This window comes from Artemia franciscana, chromosome 7 (genome assembly GCF_032884065.1).
Source record: "Artemia franciscana chromosome 7, ASM3288406v1, whole genome shotgun sequence".
Classification (NCBI taxonomy): Eukaryota; Metazoa; Arthropoda; class Branchiopoda; order Anostraca; family Artemiidae; genus Artemia; species Artemia franciscana.
The window spans coordinates 2,543,684-2,561,972 of NC_088869.1; the positions used below are offsets into that span (position 1 = coordinate 2,543,684).

The following is an 18,289-nucleotide window of genomic DNA, read 5'->3' on the forward strand; positions in this document are numbered from 1 at the left end:
AACCATCATTCTTCCCTAAGAGTGAGGACTGTATACAAAACGAGGGAAAAGGACCGTGGAATGATACAAGAGAAGGAAGACAAACAAAGACATACCCAAGTCTGATGGCCAATGAATTGTTTAAAATCTTCCTCTTTATCCAGCACAGGTTTGTTGATCAAATGGTCGAAATCCACCTCGACAGTAGGGACCAAAGGGGCTTTAGGTGTATCTGCGAGCCACGTAATCTTTAATGTTTTCTTATAGTCCTTGTTGTCCAAGTTGGCATCGCCTTCGATAGATTCGACTTTTCCGTGTTGGCGGTGAATTTTCTTTATCATTACGTTTCCATAGTTGACAAACGTGGTATTTTCTCCTTCCTAAAATTTGGAAACTGTGGTAAAAACTGAAATGAAATATTTATTGAAAATGAAACTGAAGTAATGAGTTGAAGTGTCTAATTAATTTGGATTAAGCAGAAGAAATTGTGATGCCGAAATGAACTAAAAGACAAAAATACCTTACAAACTATAAAGCCTCCAAAAGTTACTTTAAAAACTCAATTCCTACGAGAATGTCTAGTTTCCCTACTTAACAAAAGATGGTGAAGATATAGAGAGGGTGGGGGAGGGGGCGGGGCACACCTGGAGATTTTAGTAATTTTAGCATCCTCTTAACCATTCCAAAAGAATTTACACAGAAAATTTTTATTTTGCAGTTAATTTTTTATTATTATTTTTTTATTAAGGTTATCCTCACGTTTGTCTTTTTTTCCCTTTTTCCACTTCTATTACCACTAAAGGCTCATTGCAACACTAAGCCAACATAGCTGCGCAAGCTTTTCCTCCACTCCGATCAATTCAAAGTAATCTTACTTTGAACTTGTTATTGCTTTTTTTTTTCTATGCTTTGGGGTGACAGAATAAGCCACTACCTAACTTATCAGACTGTGTTTGATGTTATAAATGTCTTAATTAACAGTTATGCCCATTTTTACATTTCTTCTTCGCATTTTTTTCTTAATTTAAGAGAAAGGCAGTGTAGTCAAATAATTTATTTTTTAATCCGAATATGATATATTTTTCTTTTAGGTGTTTTCTCTTTGTTTATCTTTTATGACTATATGTAATACTGTACCACCTTCTCCACTATTTAACTAACTCATGAACTTTCCAAAGAACGATCTCATTTTAAGTATATTATTCTCCTTACTTCTATTTTTTCTTTTCTTCGGAGGGGGGGGGGATGCGAATAATGACCATAAATACCTGATATATCAGAAAAATCTATGGATCATATACACTAGAAGGTGAAAGAAATCATGATAATATAGGTTTCAGCGTCATTTCTTAAAAAAAAAAATCTTCGTAGATTTACCTCGCAATTGAAAGTGAGGAGAATAATTGGCGGCTCCTTTTTGATGCTCTCGGTGCTTTTGGTGGGACAAGTGGAACTACAGGTAAAGTTTTCCGTAGAAAAGGGCTCAGACCTTAAGTTAAAAGCTTAGACTGGTTGGCAAGATTTGAGGTGTCATGAGCCCAATCATCCCCCCCCCAAAAAAGGTTCGATCAAATTTTGAGGTAAAAATAATTTCGTTACACGTAGTCTAGAGGTTAGCCAACTGTACTTTCCAAGATGACGCGGTCCCCTACAGCCCCTGGGACAAGGACTGTAAGTTATTCAAGTTGCCCGTTGTTTGAACATCATGTTTTTATTGGGAGAGGGGGGATGTTTCATTGTGGTTCTTCGATTCTGGGCGTAGAATATTAAGGTAAAACTTATTTATATTACACAGGAGGGACACAACTACAATGGCGCGTAACGACTTACACGCGCAGGGGGGGGGGCTTGGGGGGCACGAAGCGCCCCCACCAACTAGGTGTTGGAATAAACCCGACAGCTAGTGATGAAATAAATTTTTTTGTTTTTTTCCTTTTTTCTTTTTAGTTTTTTTTTTGGTTTTTACCTTATTTTAGTTTTTTTAAGTTTTTTCTTTCATATTTATTTCATCACTAGCTGTTGGGGTGGCGTGAAGCCACCCCATGGCTTCACCCAAAATTATGAAATAATTTTTTTGTTTTTTTTTCCTTTTTTTTCTTTTTAGTTTTTTTTTTGGTTTTTACCTTATTTTAGTTTTTTTAAGTTTTTTTTTGTAGTCTGTAGTTTTTTGCAAGCCTGTTTTCTTGCTGTTCTTGTGATTCCTCGGCACGCTTTCTTTTCTTGCTTTCTCTATTAGCGGCAAGTTTTTTGGCATAGACTCTTTGAGCAGCTTCCTCGGCTGTTGCCATTGTAGGTTCTTCAGTCATTTTACAATTAAACATTTTTCCATCCACGATCTTCTTGCAATAAAAAATTTGTCTTTGAACAATTTTCTTAAATACCTTTAATGGCGTCATCGTCATAACACACATGACGACAACTAACTTCATGACGACATGATGACATGACGTCACTCGACAGACATAACACACAAACAACTTATTTTATATATATATATAGATAGATATACCAGTAGGATATCATACAAAGATATCCACCGATTTTTTTTTTGTTTACTGGACCATAGCCCATCTATTAAGTTTATCTGCTAATCTTGAATAATTTTTTTCTCATTCCATACAAATATTTAGTGCAGAATAATGGTTACAATGTTAATGGTTGAGTAGCAGCAAGAATTTGGTAGTGTTTCCCTCCAGCAGTAATCTATGTTGAAAACAGTTGATATGATGTAAATTTGTATTATAGACTAAATTAGACTGATGTTACTATGTAATTAAAACATTTACCTTCAACATTTCAGCATCAGCAGCCTCAATGAACACTTTTGGTGCAGTCCAAACTGTTTTATACCCAATTTTTTCATCTTTAGGATGTTTTTGAACAGTTAGCGCTTCCTCTTTAGCCCCGCTTATAAATACTGGAACTCTTCCCTCCTTCTCAATGGCAGTGTAACGTGGGGCAGTCGGTTCAACTACCTGAAAAGATAACAGTAAAACTCTCATTCTCCTTTCTAGTGGGACTTCTTTTAAATATTCTAGAAAAATTAGCTTGATGCGATCCACCTGTAAAAACGAAACAACAACAACAGACAATCAAATAAATAAACATACATCCGTCATCATCGTTCTCAAAAAAAGAATCAAAATTTCACAATTTGGTAAATAGGTGCTTGCGCAGTCATCAAGTGTGTTTCCTTAAATGCTAAATTTGATGGTTTAATTTTCATCAAGATAAATTGTTTTTGGAGACCCTTTTTTCGATAATAAAGCAAATCTTTTTACGCTAGTAAATTTTGATGGATAACTTTACACTTATTCAGAATCACAAAAAAGCTAATTCTTTTACACAAATACTTTCATCAAAATTTAGTTTCTTTTGAGTTTCCGTTGCTATTAGTCAGTGTTCAGTACCAAGTAGCAGTACCAAGTCAGTACCAAGTAGATAGTGTATTAGTACCAAGTAGTCAGGTAACAAGTAACGAGTGAGCAAGTAGTCAGGGCAAGTAACTTCATCTCCAGTTATAAGAGAATCCAGATCATCCAAAATAAGGCCATTGAAGTTATTTCATATCACCTTCAGCATTCAGATGACATTAACCTCCATTTTAAACTACTAAAATATTTGATATGTCAAAGACTAGGGATTTTCAGATCGCAACGTTTTGTCTTAAATATTTTGACAACCTCCTTCCATCATCATTTGGAAATCTATTCACTTTAAATCAAGATTTGCATACTTACGAAACACGAAATTCATGTGACATTGTCCACAAGACACCGTCAACAAAAAGAACTTATTTTTAATTAGATTTTTTGCACCAGCTATTTGGAATTTAATTCCCTTGGAAATCAGGAACTCAAATAACCTTATTACCTTCAAGTGAGCAGTGAAGGGTCATACCGGAAAAACTGTTTAGATTTTAAGATCGGGCGGTCCTCCTCTTTTCGGTCTTCTTCTTTTCTTTCTCTTCGTCACCCCCACCCCTTTTTATTCTTTTTTAATAAATCCAGTCGATTCTTTGTTTTTATTTGTTGATTGCTTAATTATTCTTTAGTGAAGTTTCTGCCCAAGCCAAGCACTTTTTGTGCTTTCATGGCAGATTATGCACAGTAGTCATGTGATTTATGTTTAAATATATATGATTGTAATAGAATTGAATTGTTGATCGTCCTCATCACGTACTATTTGAAAACATGGTACCAAGAAAACATTAAAAAGCTTGATTTTACTTAAAGCTTAAACCCTGCGAAATTATTTTGGCTTCAACTTTCACAAAAGCATTTTCTTTTTCTAATTTATGATTCGACTTGTTTTTTCTTTCTCCTCATCTGTCAATGGGGCATTCAATTTAAAACGGGCCGGACAAACGTTTTTCATCAAGAGCGGAGTGAGAAACTCACCATAGTCACTGCCAAATTTTTTTCAAGAAGTCTACGCAAAAGTCCCGGAAAAACCAAAATCATATTATGGAATTCCCTCTTAGTTTTCCAGGAACTTCGTGAAGTTTGTTGCAGGTTTTTGTTGAAGCTTGATAAGCCTGGTTACCATAAGATTTCTCCAAGATCCCTGTAAACAGGCGCTGAGAAAGTCGTGATATTGGAAAACATTCCTATTGAAAGGGTATATTCCTGTTTTTTGGAACCCGCTTAGTACGTTTTCCATGACGAAAGCTCTTGGAAAAGCGATTCCAACGAATATTCCGATTTCATAAATGGTAATCCTCCTGTTTGGGTTCGAAATCATCCACGAGTTAGCTGCTTCATTGTAGTATCGCTTGAATGGCCCATAAACAGCAACATCAAGAGGCTGCAGCTTGTAACTGCAATGTGGCGGAAACGTTAAGACGTCAATGCCGTTTTCTCTGCAAAGATTAACCACGCTGAATGAGACGTGCGAATCATGGTTATCCATAATCAGCAGAAGTCGATTTGTGGGCGAGCAACTGGTTTGGGAGATCAGATGGCGTATCATATCCGGGAAGATTTCGGCTGTCATCCATCCAGACGGCTGGCATTTCCTGTACTTCCAGGGGGCGTGCCATTGAGAAAACTTTGAAGCCAGTTCACTCGTGGAAAGACAAAGAAAGGGGCTATCGACTGGCCAGCTGCGTTGATACACCCTACGACTGTTACCAGCGTCCCTCGCTCAGCCGAAGTAATGCGTCCAACTTGCTTTGATCCCTTTTCTGCAACCACCTTTGGTGTCTTCTGAACGGTGGTTACTCCAGTCTCGTCAAGATTATATATTCTATTCGGCGGATACGTGTACTTTATAAGCAGCTCTTCTAAATTATTGAAGAATTCGCTGACATTCGTCCTGTTGAAGCTGGTGGGTTTGGCAAGGCTTGTCGCTTCGGAGGACCTTAGGGAAAGCCCAACACGACTCATAAAGCTATTCATCCAGTCTTTTCCTGCACACTTATTTTCAGTCCAGTTCTTCGGCATATTCTTCCCTTTGGCCTGGGCATATTCATATGCAAGCTGACCTGCTTCCTTTTTCGTAAGTCCATGATGCATGAGCTGTGCCGTGATCATATAGTCCTTCAGAAGTATCTCTTCGTTTGCTAAGAACACACTTTTAAAGTTGAAGGTAGTTGCCAACTCCACTGATTGGGGATCTTCTGCTGCGTCGAGTTTTGCAACTGCTCTTCGCACTGTGCTTCGTGGCAAACCAACCTCTTTCGAAACTTTGCGAAGCGGCAAACCAGATTTAACTCGCATAGCAGCTGCTCTCAGTAAGTCCTGGTCGTGGAGACCGCGGGTGGTTTTCCTAGTATACTTTCCCATTCTGCAAAAGAGAGACAGCTTAATATATTTCTAATTAACATGCGGGAACAATAAATGCAACACAATATTCACAAAATACGTAAAAAATAATAACTTCGAAAAAGATCCCAGATGATAGGGGGCAAGACGGACTGGTCCGTCTTACCCGCTGTCTCTGTGGTCCATCTTACCCTAAACCTGCTTTTTCGGAATAGTTAAAAATTATAACATAAGATGGCGCTGCAATGAAAAAATTAATGTCTCACACACTCTCCTAGACGTCCATATTTGTAAGAAAAATTACCATAGTATAAAACAGAACATTAGAAACACCAGAAAAGAAAAAAATTTACCCCAAAAGCCGGTTTCGAGAAAGTGAAAACGAATAAAAATATTTTTCTCGAAGACAAGATTGGCTTCAACTCTCTGACTTCGCTCCGAAACTTGCCACTAGATGGCAGTTGTTTCTGGCTCTACAAGTGATAAAAAGGTAACGCTCAAGTCGAGCAATGACAAAAGGTCCGTCTTGCCCCCCGGTCCGTCTTACCCGACTCTCCCCTACATACTTTTATGAAGGCGATCCAGGGATGTTTAGAATTTTCGACCTTTATTTAAAGAAAAATAATAAAAATACTATTTATGTATTAAGTATATACTATTATGAAGGTGATCCAGGGATGTTTAGAATTCTTGACCATTACTTAAAGAAAAATAGTAAAAATACTATTTATGTATTATGTACATTCTATTATGAAGGTGATCCAGGCATGTTTAGAATTCTTGACCTTTATTTAAAGAAAAATAGTAAACTTTGGGATTCCCAATAGTTCTTAGAAATTCCTTACATTAACACTGGCTCCATTTCAACATATGGGAAAAGTATGTGTATGAACTTACTTGCTTATTAATGGCCCAAATTTTGTCCCAGCCCATGTTGACCACTGATCGTGATGATCCTTGAGCAATAATAAATTGTCGAAGTCCTTCTACCGTCATTCCTCTGCGAAGAACTCCACGAACAGTAGGCATTCTTGGATCGTCCCTAAAAAATAAAAAAATATTGATTTTGAAAACGAATTAATCGGTACGAAAATTGGGTACCATCTCACTTTTTAGGGCAATAATGAGAGAAAGGTTAAAATCACTAATAAATTTTACAGATTGAGGATGACAGATTGCCAAAGATCCTTCATTTCAGCAATACATGTAGGGTCAAACAAAAAATTGTCGTCCCTGAACGGGGCGGAAGGAAATCGCAACAAAGGAAGTAAAGGAAATTGGAACTTCTCGGGAGGCTTTAAAGAGGGAAGATTTGAATAGGTTGGGATAGAGGGAGAGCATGTATAGCTGTGTTGGCCTCAAGCGACTTGGTGCAATAGCGGGTTGTTAATAGTAGCAGTAGATCTTAGTCATTTATCTCTTTCCCATTCTTTACTGGTTCATCCTGGATTTTATTCGAGTGACCTGGGTTCTAAAACTAACCTATCCCAGCCTGCTTCATAATTTTAAAAAATAAACTTGGTGAATTTAAAAGATGTTATATGTATGTGCTTTTTTACCTGATTCACACCCGTCAACCGTTTGGTTTTGGGTGAATTATATTGATTATTGTATGTAAATTGTTGTTAAAGTTACATAAATATATCAATAAATATAAAAAATATAAAAATTTCCAAGTTCCAGAGTCTTATAAATTCCAGAAAGTATTATTAATTATTACTATGCTTATATTATCAGATAATATATTATAATATATAGTAATTGCTTATTATATATTATTTCTTTTTAATATTACTATTATGTTGTTTACTTATAATAAAACTAATGGTACTGGTTATTAATAGCTCCTGATGAACCTATCTACAATGGCTGAAGGTTCATGTCTTGTCAGTTTCCCATAATAATAATTTTACGGTAAGCCAAACAAGGCCATACAACACAATAATCAACGATACGCATTACAATACAAAAAATGAACTTACATTCCCTAAAAATTAACTTAAAACAACATGCTTTCCTCACCACTTCACTAAAATCTGTTTAATAGTCGTCTGCAGGACTCCTGGGAACTTGAGGCCAACATCTAAAAACTACTTCTGAAATGAGTAGGCTGCAGGCACTCTACAAGAATGTGGGCTACGTCCTCCACTTCTAAATTACATCAGAGACAAAAGTAATCTGTTTTTGGGGCTAGCCCTTTCCTTTCAAAACTTTTATTTCACTAATCCTTCACTACAAGCTTTCTCTTAGACAAAATCCCGTCTGCATAGCACAGAAATGTATATTTACTATGTTTATCACAAGAATGAGAGGAAAAAATATATGTAAGCGACAGAGTGAAAAATGAAAAGGGAGAAAATAATTCTTACGACAGTACACCACATGATTAGTAAATTATACTAGGATATTACATAAAATCAGAGGCGGTTTTAGAGGAAGGCAGAAGAGGCAGTTGCCCCAGACACAGAAATTTTAGGGGTGGTAAATTTCAAGGTAATAATCTAAGGTTACAATTATTATTGTTATTATTGGAATTTTATTTAAATAGAAATAAAGCAGGGGGCGCAAATGATAAATGAAAATGACTAATGAATTATTAATTAATTAATGAAATAAATTTAAATGAAAAACAGAAAGTATATATTAAAACAATTAACTCAAAATAATTAATAATAATTAAACAATCTAAATAACAACAAATTAAAAATTAATTAAAATATTAATCATAAATTAAAGAATAAACTGAAAATGATTTTGTTAACAAATGAAAATTTTGTTAAAATTTGGCCTTAAAATTTTGTGGGAGACACGAGGCGCTGATCAAGATCTTGCCCCGAGTTCTAGACAGACAAAAACCGCCGATGAAATAAAACATATTTTTTTAAGAAAATAAAAATTAAAAAGAAGGAACTAACTGTCCATCAACATGCCCTTCGTTAACGCATACAAGCTTTCCCTTAGAACAGTGGTTCTCAAACTTATTTAGACACCCTACCCCTTTTTACCCACAGAACATTTTAGTTGCTCCTTCTCAGTTGCCAGTAGCCTACTAAGTAAACTATAGCTAAAATGTAAATAAATTACCAGTTCTACAGTTAAAGGGTTGTTTCACTTTTTGTTTGCAGCCCGTGTACTCCCTAAAAAATGTTGCGTACCGCCAAGGGATACGTGCACCGCAGTTTGAGAAACACTGCTTAGACAAAAGCATGTTTGCCAAAGACTGACAAACTCAGTAAATATTACACTGATCAAAACATAAGAGGGAAAAATCAGAGTAAGTGACAAAGTGAAAAAGGAGAATATAAGTCATAAAACACAAAACACTATAAGCGCAATAAACTATATTAGAATATTGAAAAAAGAATTATTCTGTTTAAGGGAATACAACTAAAAAGAAGAAACTAACCATCCATCAACATAACCTTCATTGACGAACCATGTAAGTTTTCTCTTCGATAGAACTGTATTATTCATACACAATCGGGCATAGTCATGAATGTATGGCTTTCTTATACCCAAAGCATCGCAAAGCCAGTAGTACTGGGCATCTCTATCATGGTATTCAGTTGTTCTCAGCGCATGCGTGACTTCCTCTTCGGAATCAACGATGGGACATGCAAAATCATACGTAGGGTAGGCCCTGTAAAAGACAGAAAATTAGACCACCTGCCTCCATTCTCCTGTTACGTTATACTTATGTTACAGTTATATTATAGTTTTTAAACGTCTGTTCAATTGATTTTGTCTCAGCAATGTGTGTTTATTTTTTGAATTTTGGCTCCAAAATTCGAACTCAGGCCTTCGCGGTTTGTGATAGTAACTTTTGACGAAAATATCTTTATCTGATTTCGTGGATGCCTCGGAAGGGAGGAGGGAGGATACTAGGTCAAAAGTCTACAATTGGAGAAAGACATCCTTAGTAAAGCTGGTAGGCTTCGAGCATCAAAGTGGCATCCAACTTAAAAAGGTGCAGCTTTCCTTCGACGGTTTAGTGGTCTTTGGGAATCTATAAAAAATAATCAAAGTGACACCCAGCTTAAAAAGGTGTAGCTATTCTTCGACGGTGTAGTGGTCTTTGGGAATCTACAATAATAATCAAAGTGGCACCCAGCTTAAAAAGGTGTAGCTTTCCTTCGACGGTGTATTGGTCTTTGGGAATCTATAAAAAATAATCGAAGTGGCAACCAGCTTAAAAAGGTGTAGCTTCCCTTTGACGGTCTAGTGGTCTTTGGTAATCTATAAAAAAAATAATCAAAGTGGAACCCAGCTTAAAAAGGTGCAGCTTTCCTTCGACGGTCTAGTGGTCTTTGGGAATCTATCAAAAATAATCAAAGTGGCACCCAGCTTATAAAGGTGTAGTTTTCCTTCGACGGTGTTGTGGTCTTTGGGAATCTATAAAAAATAATCAAAGTGCCGTCCAGCTTAAAAAGGTGTAGCTTTCCTTCGACGGTGTTGTGGTCTTTGGGAATCTATAAGAAATAATCAAAGTGGCACCCAGCTTAAAAAGGCGTAGCTTTCCTTCGACGGTGTAGTGGTCTTTGGGAATCTACAGTATTTTTATGTTAATTTTTTATGGAAAAAAGTGCAGCAATTTAACTAGTTATTTTTTTCTGGACGAAAAGTTCAACCAAATTTAACTAAATAGTATTCATAGGCCCTAGTGCAGCCAAATTCAACTGGTTAGTATTTTTTACGGATGAAAAGTGCTGCAAAATATAACTACCGTATCTAGTATATTTTTTTTGTAAACGAAAACTGCGGACGAAAAGTGCCACCCAATATAACTACCGTAACTAGTGATTTTTATTTATTTTTTGCGGACGAAAAGTGCTGCCAAATATAACTTATTAGTATTTTTTGCGGACGAAAAGTACTACCCAATATAACTAACGTAATTAGTATTTTTTCAGACGAAAAGTGCTGCCAAATATAACTAATTAGTTTTTTTTTCAGACAAAAAGTGCTGCCGAATATAACTAATTAGATTTTTTTTTGCGGACGAAAAGTGTTACCCAATATAACTAATTGGTATTTTTTGCGGACGAAAAATGCTGCCAACTATAACTACTTAATATTTTTTATGGACGAAACGTGATGCCAAATGGAATATCAAGATAGATTTTATAGCTATCTTAGCTCTATGACTATCTACCTTAGTTCTTCTGTCCTAGGAATGACGCATGGATGGATCATAAATAGACTTTTTTTTATTAACAAATGAACTAGCATCATTTTTATACAATCCTAATAAGGGGGTTAATGCCAGATTTGACTCTCACTCAATTGGACAATCTGTCTTGGTTTTTTCTACAATTAGCCATGACTTGATGCCCATAACTACTCGATTTTAATTCAAGAATATATCATTTGTTTTCACGGTTCAATAGGGAAAGTGACAAAGCCTAGGTTTAACATATCTTTTAGCTTATTTTTCACTTATCTTTTAGCCTATATTTAGCATATCTTTTAGCTTATTTTTCACTTATCTTTTAGCCTATATTTAACATATCTTTTAGCTTATTTTTCACTTATCTTTTAACCTATATTTAGCATATCTTTTAGCTTATTTTTCACATATGTTTTAGCTTATTTTTAACATATCTTTTAGTTTATTTTCCACTTATCTTTTAGCCTATGTTTAGCATATCTTTTGGCTTATTTTCACTTATCTATTAACCTATATTTAGCATATCTTTTAGCTTATTTTTCACATATGTTTTAGCTTATTTTTAATATATCTTTTAGCTTATTTTCCACTTATCTTTTAGCCTATGTTTAGCATATCTTTTAGCTTATTTTTCGCTTATCTTTTAGCTTATTTTTAATATATCTTTTAGCTTATTTTCCACTTATCTTTTAGCCTATGTTTAGCATATCTTTTAGCTTATTTTTCGCTTATCTTTTAGCCTATGTTTAGCATATCTTTTAGCTTATTTTTCACTTATCTTTTAACCTATATTTAGCATATCTTTCAGCTTATTTTTCACTTATCTTTTAGCCTATATTTAGCATATCTTTTAGCTTATTTTTCAATTAGCTTTTAGCCTATGTTTAGCATATCTTTCAGCTTATTTTTCACCTGCGTTTAGATTTGGTACCCCTTACTACCAAAAACTACATAACTGCATACGAAGCTTTTCCATTAAACATTAAAATTTAATCTTTCCTATTTTATATAATATGTTGCACCGGTAGCAGATGTATATGAGAAGAATGGAAACTCCTTGCTGATGTCCTGAGAGCAAAAATAGAGACTCCTTGCTGATGCGCTGAAAGCAAAAGGAGGCTCCTTGCTGATACCCTGAGAGCAAAACAGGAGACTACAATTTGAGCAACGCTGACCTTATCTAGATGTTTAACCCTTGGGACATAACACAGTATATGCAATTTTATGTTTAAAAATTAAAAGCCTTACTTGTACTTATAACCAGTTTTGACATGAGGTTCGTCTTTACATCTATAAATGACAGGGTCACGCATACATCCATTTACAGAGCTCATGTCAATTTTGACCCGTATGCAATATTTCTGCCCAAGTTCAGTTCCTTTTTTCATTTCTTCCCAAATTTTGAGATTTTCTGCCGGTGCTAAAAAAAAGAGCAAAATTTTTATTAATAAATCATTTTGAATCCTTTTCAAAGGGTCTTTTATCAAAGGGTCTATATGAGCAATGAATAAATCAGCACAACACATAATCGTTAAGATAATAATGATGAAACAATATAAACAAATAATCAATACTAAGAAAATAAAATAGGTAAACAGATAAACAGTAAAAATAGACAAAGCACGAAAGTGAATACAAAAAGGCTCCAGAACCTTTAAATTCCGTTCGAATTTAAAAGTTTCTTCCAATTTTTTAGAACCACCGATTCAATACAATAACCTTAAAACAAAAAGAACAACAAACACGCATCTGTGACCTTTGTTCTGAAAAAAAAATTGTTCCACAAAGGAAGGTTCCACATTTCTGTGGATAAGAGCTTGAAACCTCCACAGTAGGTTTTATCAATACGCTGAACCTAATTGTGTTAATTTAGGAGGGTGCGACAATAGCATAACTTCCCTTCTTAGGGCTTCCTAAGGTATAAATAAGGTATAAGATTAAACTTAATGAAATTTATATTTTAGGGACAGAAAAACCCAATTTGCACGATCTATTAATTGTTATCAATTTTTTTTGGAGTTTTGGTTACTTTTAGCCCGAGTCGCTCCTTACTTATAGTTTATTACCAAGAACTGTTTGATTCTGCACCAATAGTTTACACGTATTTTGGAATAGAGGTAGAACATACCAGAATTCTATCTTTTCTTCAGTCTTTTCGTTTGTCTTGATTTCCCACTGACTGCTCAATTTGACATAGAGTTTTCGGGTGGAATTTTCCACAGGAGGAGGGGGAGGGGGTAAAATGTTTCGAGGGATCATTCTCCAGGGAAATTTTGCGGGGAGAATATGCCGGACCCCGTCTTTCTTTTATTAGAAATTTGACAAACTGGAGTACATAAGAGAAAATAACAAATTTTTATCATTGAAGTTCAATTTAAAACGAATTAAATTCGCGAAATATCTCTGATAAAGCTTCACTACTAGTTACCTTGGAGTATTCCCATACCCTCAACCAGGGAAAATCGAATTAGAATTATAATGATTAAATAATCTTGGAAAGAACAATTCACTTGTGGTAAAAATAAGGGTTTTGTAATTACCTTAAAAGGGCTTTCTAGTTTGCGGTAAAAAAAAAAGTTTATAGTGTCGGTGAACCCCCCTTTTTTAACTTTACCAATATAGTCTTCCTTCACCAAGTTATAAAATCAGCCCTTGATTGAAAAAGGACGAATATAAAGCAAAAACATTAACCAAATACAAAAGAAAATACTAGGGGAAAAAAGGTTAAACACAAATGCGAAAAGTAAAGCCAAAACAAAAAGCAAGCGAAGCAAATAAGAAAAACAAGGTAAAAAAAATTGGAAAAACTACTTAAAAATTATTTAAAATATTATTCCTCAAATAAAAGTTCTTATGTTATGACGTCGCATTCTAGCAACACACAAGAGTTAGAGTTGAAAGTATCTGCAAAAAAAAGACAGTAAAACGTTTCCAAAAAAAAAATCATTAATAAGAAAAGAACGATAAAATATCATTCAAACTTAAAATAGTAATTCCAAATAATGGTTATATATATATATATATATATATATATATATATATATATATATATATATATATATATATATATATATATATATATATATATATATACATTTATATATATCTATATTTATATATGTATTTAATTATATATAATTATATATATATAATTATATATATATATATATTTATAATATATATATGTATATATATATATTTAATTATGACTAAAATGTATTTAAATGTTATATACTTGAAATAGGCAAGGGTCAATGTTGACCATTTTTGACACAAACAAAAAAAAAAAAGAAAAAAAAGAGAAAAAGCACAAAAGTATTCCAAAATGATGGCCGTATTGTCAAAATGAAAAAATTTGTTTATACAGTTTTCTGAGAGTCCCCCCTCCACCAAAAAAAAAAATCCTGGATACTGCCCTGACTGTACCCTTAGATTTTAAAAAATGCATCTCGAAGTTTCGCAAATTGATGCTCCTGCTCTAAGCTAGGCTCGGTGGCGAAACTTAAATAAAAATATGAAGCCAAAATATCCATCACATACCGTAAAAACAACTTAATAGATCAAATTACCAAAAATAAAGAAAATTATAATGGACACCAGAAATGAAATCTGGTTTTCTGAAGTTGATTAAGTGGATTACTTTATATTTGTATATATATATATATATATATAAATATATATATATATATATATATATATATATATATATATATATATATATATATATATATCAAAAAACCAAAAAACCAGGTTATATATATATATCAAAAAACCAAAAAACCTAAAAATCAAAAAACCAGAAAGCCAATTTTTATTCAAAAAAAAAACTTTAATTTTGGTAGTAGTGGGCGCCAAATTTAAACAAGAGCTAAGAGCTCATATGGCACTTGTGACGAGGTCGGAAGAGCCAAAAACCAAGAACTCATAAGGTTTAAGCTCAAGCGAAATTCTAAGAATCAATAGATTGATTTAAAAGGAAAGTCAGAGGCTTAATATCGTCAGGATTTATGATAAGAACTCTGAGTCACGAGGTCCTTCTAAATATTACAATTCATTAAGATCCGATCACCCACTCGTAAGCTAAAAATACCTAAATATTTTTTTAATTTTTCCTCTCCCTTCAGCCCCCGAGATGGTCGAATCGGGGAAAACAACTTTTTCAAGTCAATTTGTGCAGCTCCCTGACACGCCTACCAATTTTCATCGTCCTAGCACGTCCAGAAGCATCAAACTCGCCAAAGCATTGAACCTCACTCCTTATATCCCCCAACGAGAGCGGATCCAGTCTAGTTACGTCAATAATGAATCCACGACATTTGCTTATTCTACCCACCAAGTTTCATCCCGATCTCTCCACTCTAAGCGTTTTCCAAGATTTCCGATTTCCTCCTCTAACTCCCCCAATGTTAACAGATCTGGTCGAGATTTGAAATAAGAGCTCTGAGACATGAGCTCCTTCTAAATATCGAATTTCATTAAGATCCAGTCACCGGTTCGTAAGTTAAAGACACATCAATTTTTCTAATTTTTCTAAATTAACAACCAACAGCTCCCTCAAAGAGAATGGATCCGTTCCAATTATGTCAATCACGTATATATAACTTGTGTTTATTCTTCCCATCAAGTTTCATCCCGGTTTCTCCGCTCTAGACGTTTTCCAAGATTTCCGGTTTTCAAGATTTCTGTTTCCCCCCTCCAAACCGCTATATCCCCCGATCCGATTCAAATTGAAAATGGAGCATCTGAGACATAAAATTTTTCTATATATCAAGTTTCATTAAGATCTGATAACCTATTCGTAAGATACCTCGATTTTCACGTTTTTCAAGAATTCCGGTTCCCCCCTCCAACTCCCCCCAATGTCACCGGATCTGGTGGTTTAATGAGACCTTTAAATGAGAGTTCTAATTAAAATGAGAGTTCTAAAAGCACAAGATCCTTCTATATATCAAATTTCATTAAGATCTGATCACCCATTCGTAAGTAGCAAATACCTCATTTTTTCTATTTTTTCGAATTACTCCCCCTCCCAACTCCACCAAAGAGATCGGATCTGGTCCAGTTATGTCAGTCAAGTATCTCGGACTTGTGCATATTCTTCCCACCAAGTTCCATCCTGACCTTTCCTCTCTAAGCGTTTTCCAAGATTTTAGATTCCCCCCTCAACTCCCCTCAATGTCACCGGATCCGGTCGACACTTAAAATAAGAGCTCTGGGACACGATATCCTTCCAAACCTCAAATTTTATTAAGATCTGATTCCCCGTTCGTCAGTTAAAAATACCTCATTTTTTCTAATTTTTCTGATTTAACCGTACCCCCACTCCCCCCCACAGATGATCGAATCGAGAAACGACAATTTCCAATTTATTCTTGTCTGGTTCCTGATACGCCTGCCAAATTTCATCGTCGTAGCTTACCTGGAAGTGCCTAAACTAGCAAAACCAGGACAGACAGACCGACAGAATTTGCAATCGCTCTATGTCACTTGGTAAAAACAAGTAAACAAATAAAAGTAAGCTGAAACCATACGGCACTGATCAGCATAAAAATATATAGTTTTCCTTTAAAGGTGTATTTCTCTTTAGAATTCAACAAATTGTTAATGTTTTGAGTTTTCACGGAAGATAATGTGCTGTCAAATTTAACTAAGTAGTTTCGCTCATTTATTTTCACGGTCAACGTAGCAACACTGACGTATATGTGGTATTGACGCAATAACTTCATAATTTTAGACAACTAAGAAATAAATCTTAGAAAATCACGGTTTTCAGGAATGAATAGACCTAAGATGCGTTCAGGGAAAAAAAAATACATTTTATTTTGATGGCAAAAAATTAAGGGAGGGGAACGAGGAGAAGGGGACTGTCATACAAAAAATCTGAATACTGATGTGATTGCGCTTTTCAATTCAACCCTGTCCCTCTCCTAGATATAATCCTATGGCTCCCCCTCCCTCAGGGTCGGTCCGTAGTAGACATATGGTACACTTGATACAAGATAAATAGTATAAATATGAATAAATAAATTGAAAAATGAGTGTATATTGTCACATAAATAAAAATGGGAAATAAACTAACAAAAGCTACTTGACCAGTTTTAGCTCACAACACCAAAGACACCATGCGAAGCGCTACCAAATTACATTGGGAGATTAGAAAATTTTCTTGTGTTTCTCTTTTAGATATCTTTTGTTCCCTTTCAACAAATCAAAATACGAAAGTAATCTTTTAATGTGACTCCACCCCCTCTCTTAGATGTAATCCTCTCATTCATCCCCGCAATGACAGTCTGTGATAAACAAATAGTATAATAAATACATGAAAAATATGAGCGTAGATTGTCTCATAAATTTAAATGTGAAATAAAAGTTACTTGACGAAATTTGAAACATAATAGTAACGACAATACAAATGGCAGTGACAATGTAATGATAGTAATAACATGATAGTAAGAGTAATGATAGTAATGCAATGGCAATGATAGTAACAATGATTCTCTTTTCCTGCTGCACTCTTGCATTCAAGAACCACAAAAGCACAGAAAGGGGATTACTGTTGAATAGCCTCGTTTTTAGTTAAGGTGAGTCCTTTTCCTTTCGCCACAATTTATTCAGGCGACTAACCCTTAACTGGCAAGGTGAAAAAAGTTACACAAACTGCAGGGTGGGGTCTGCTGGACCCCAGTTTTCGAAAATTAAAAAAAAATTAAAAAATTAAGAATCTGGAACATAATAGCAATGACAATGCAAATAGCAGAGACAATGTATAAGTGATAGTAATGACATGATAGTAAGAGTAATGATAGCAATGACAATGTAATAGTATTGTCAAAATTCCACAGAGACTGGGAAACTTACGCGTGTTTCTTCTTTTGGATTCAATCTTTTTCTCCCTTTCTTCCTTCATTAGTTCTGGTAGTGTATCATCAGCAAAAGCCTTGCCCTCTTTAATTAATTTCTCGCAAAAGGAGAGGCACAAATCAAAGTGATCTGAAGTGTGAGAGAACTTGTCCCACTTGACTTCGAGCATTTTCAGATCTTCGAGTATAACCTGGAAGTTATTTCATATAGACTAACCTGGTTATTAGCCCATAATAAAAAAAATCTTATGAGGAGCCTGAGTCTTATCTGTCATGTACTCAACCCAGATCCAAAGAAGTACGAACACAGCCAATTCAAGTCAACTATAAACATTTGTTTGTCTTATCATGGTTGAAGCTGTTTCCTGTCAATTACTAACCAAAAGTGTAAAAAACGATTTAAAAAAGAATATCTTGAGAGAAAACTTGCTATTTAAAGCTATTTGAGAATGGTAACTATTATTTGGGTTTAACTTAAAATCTTACTCTAAAAACAAAATTTTGTGAATTATAAAAAA

At 34.6% G+C, this 18,289-nt stretch overlaps 1 protein-coding gene across 1 annotated transcript in view; it reads right to left on the minus strand.

Moving 5' to 3' along the window:
- The window catches only part of LOC136028731 (bifunctional glutamate/proline--tRNA ligase-like), a 51,519-nt gene that overhangs the window by 11,978 nt on the left and 21,252 nt on the right, over positions 1-18,289 (minus strand). Inside the window, exons 5-10 of the mRNA XM_065706602.1 lie at positions 17,770-17,962; positions 12,160-12,331; positions 9,151-9,384; positions 6,642-6,786; positions 2,766-2,954; positions 96-359 (exon numbers count right to left, since the gene is read on the minus strand). Of these exons, the coding sequence (XP_065562674.1) occupies positions 96-359; positions 2,766-2,954; positions 6,642-6,786; positions 9,151-9,384; positions 12,160-12,331; positions 17,770-17,962 (1,197 nt within the window). The remainder of the gene's footprint in view (positions 1-95; positions 360-2,765; positions 2,955-6,641; positions 6,787-9,150; positions 9,385-12,159; positions 12,332-17,769; positions 17,963-18,289) is intronic.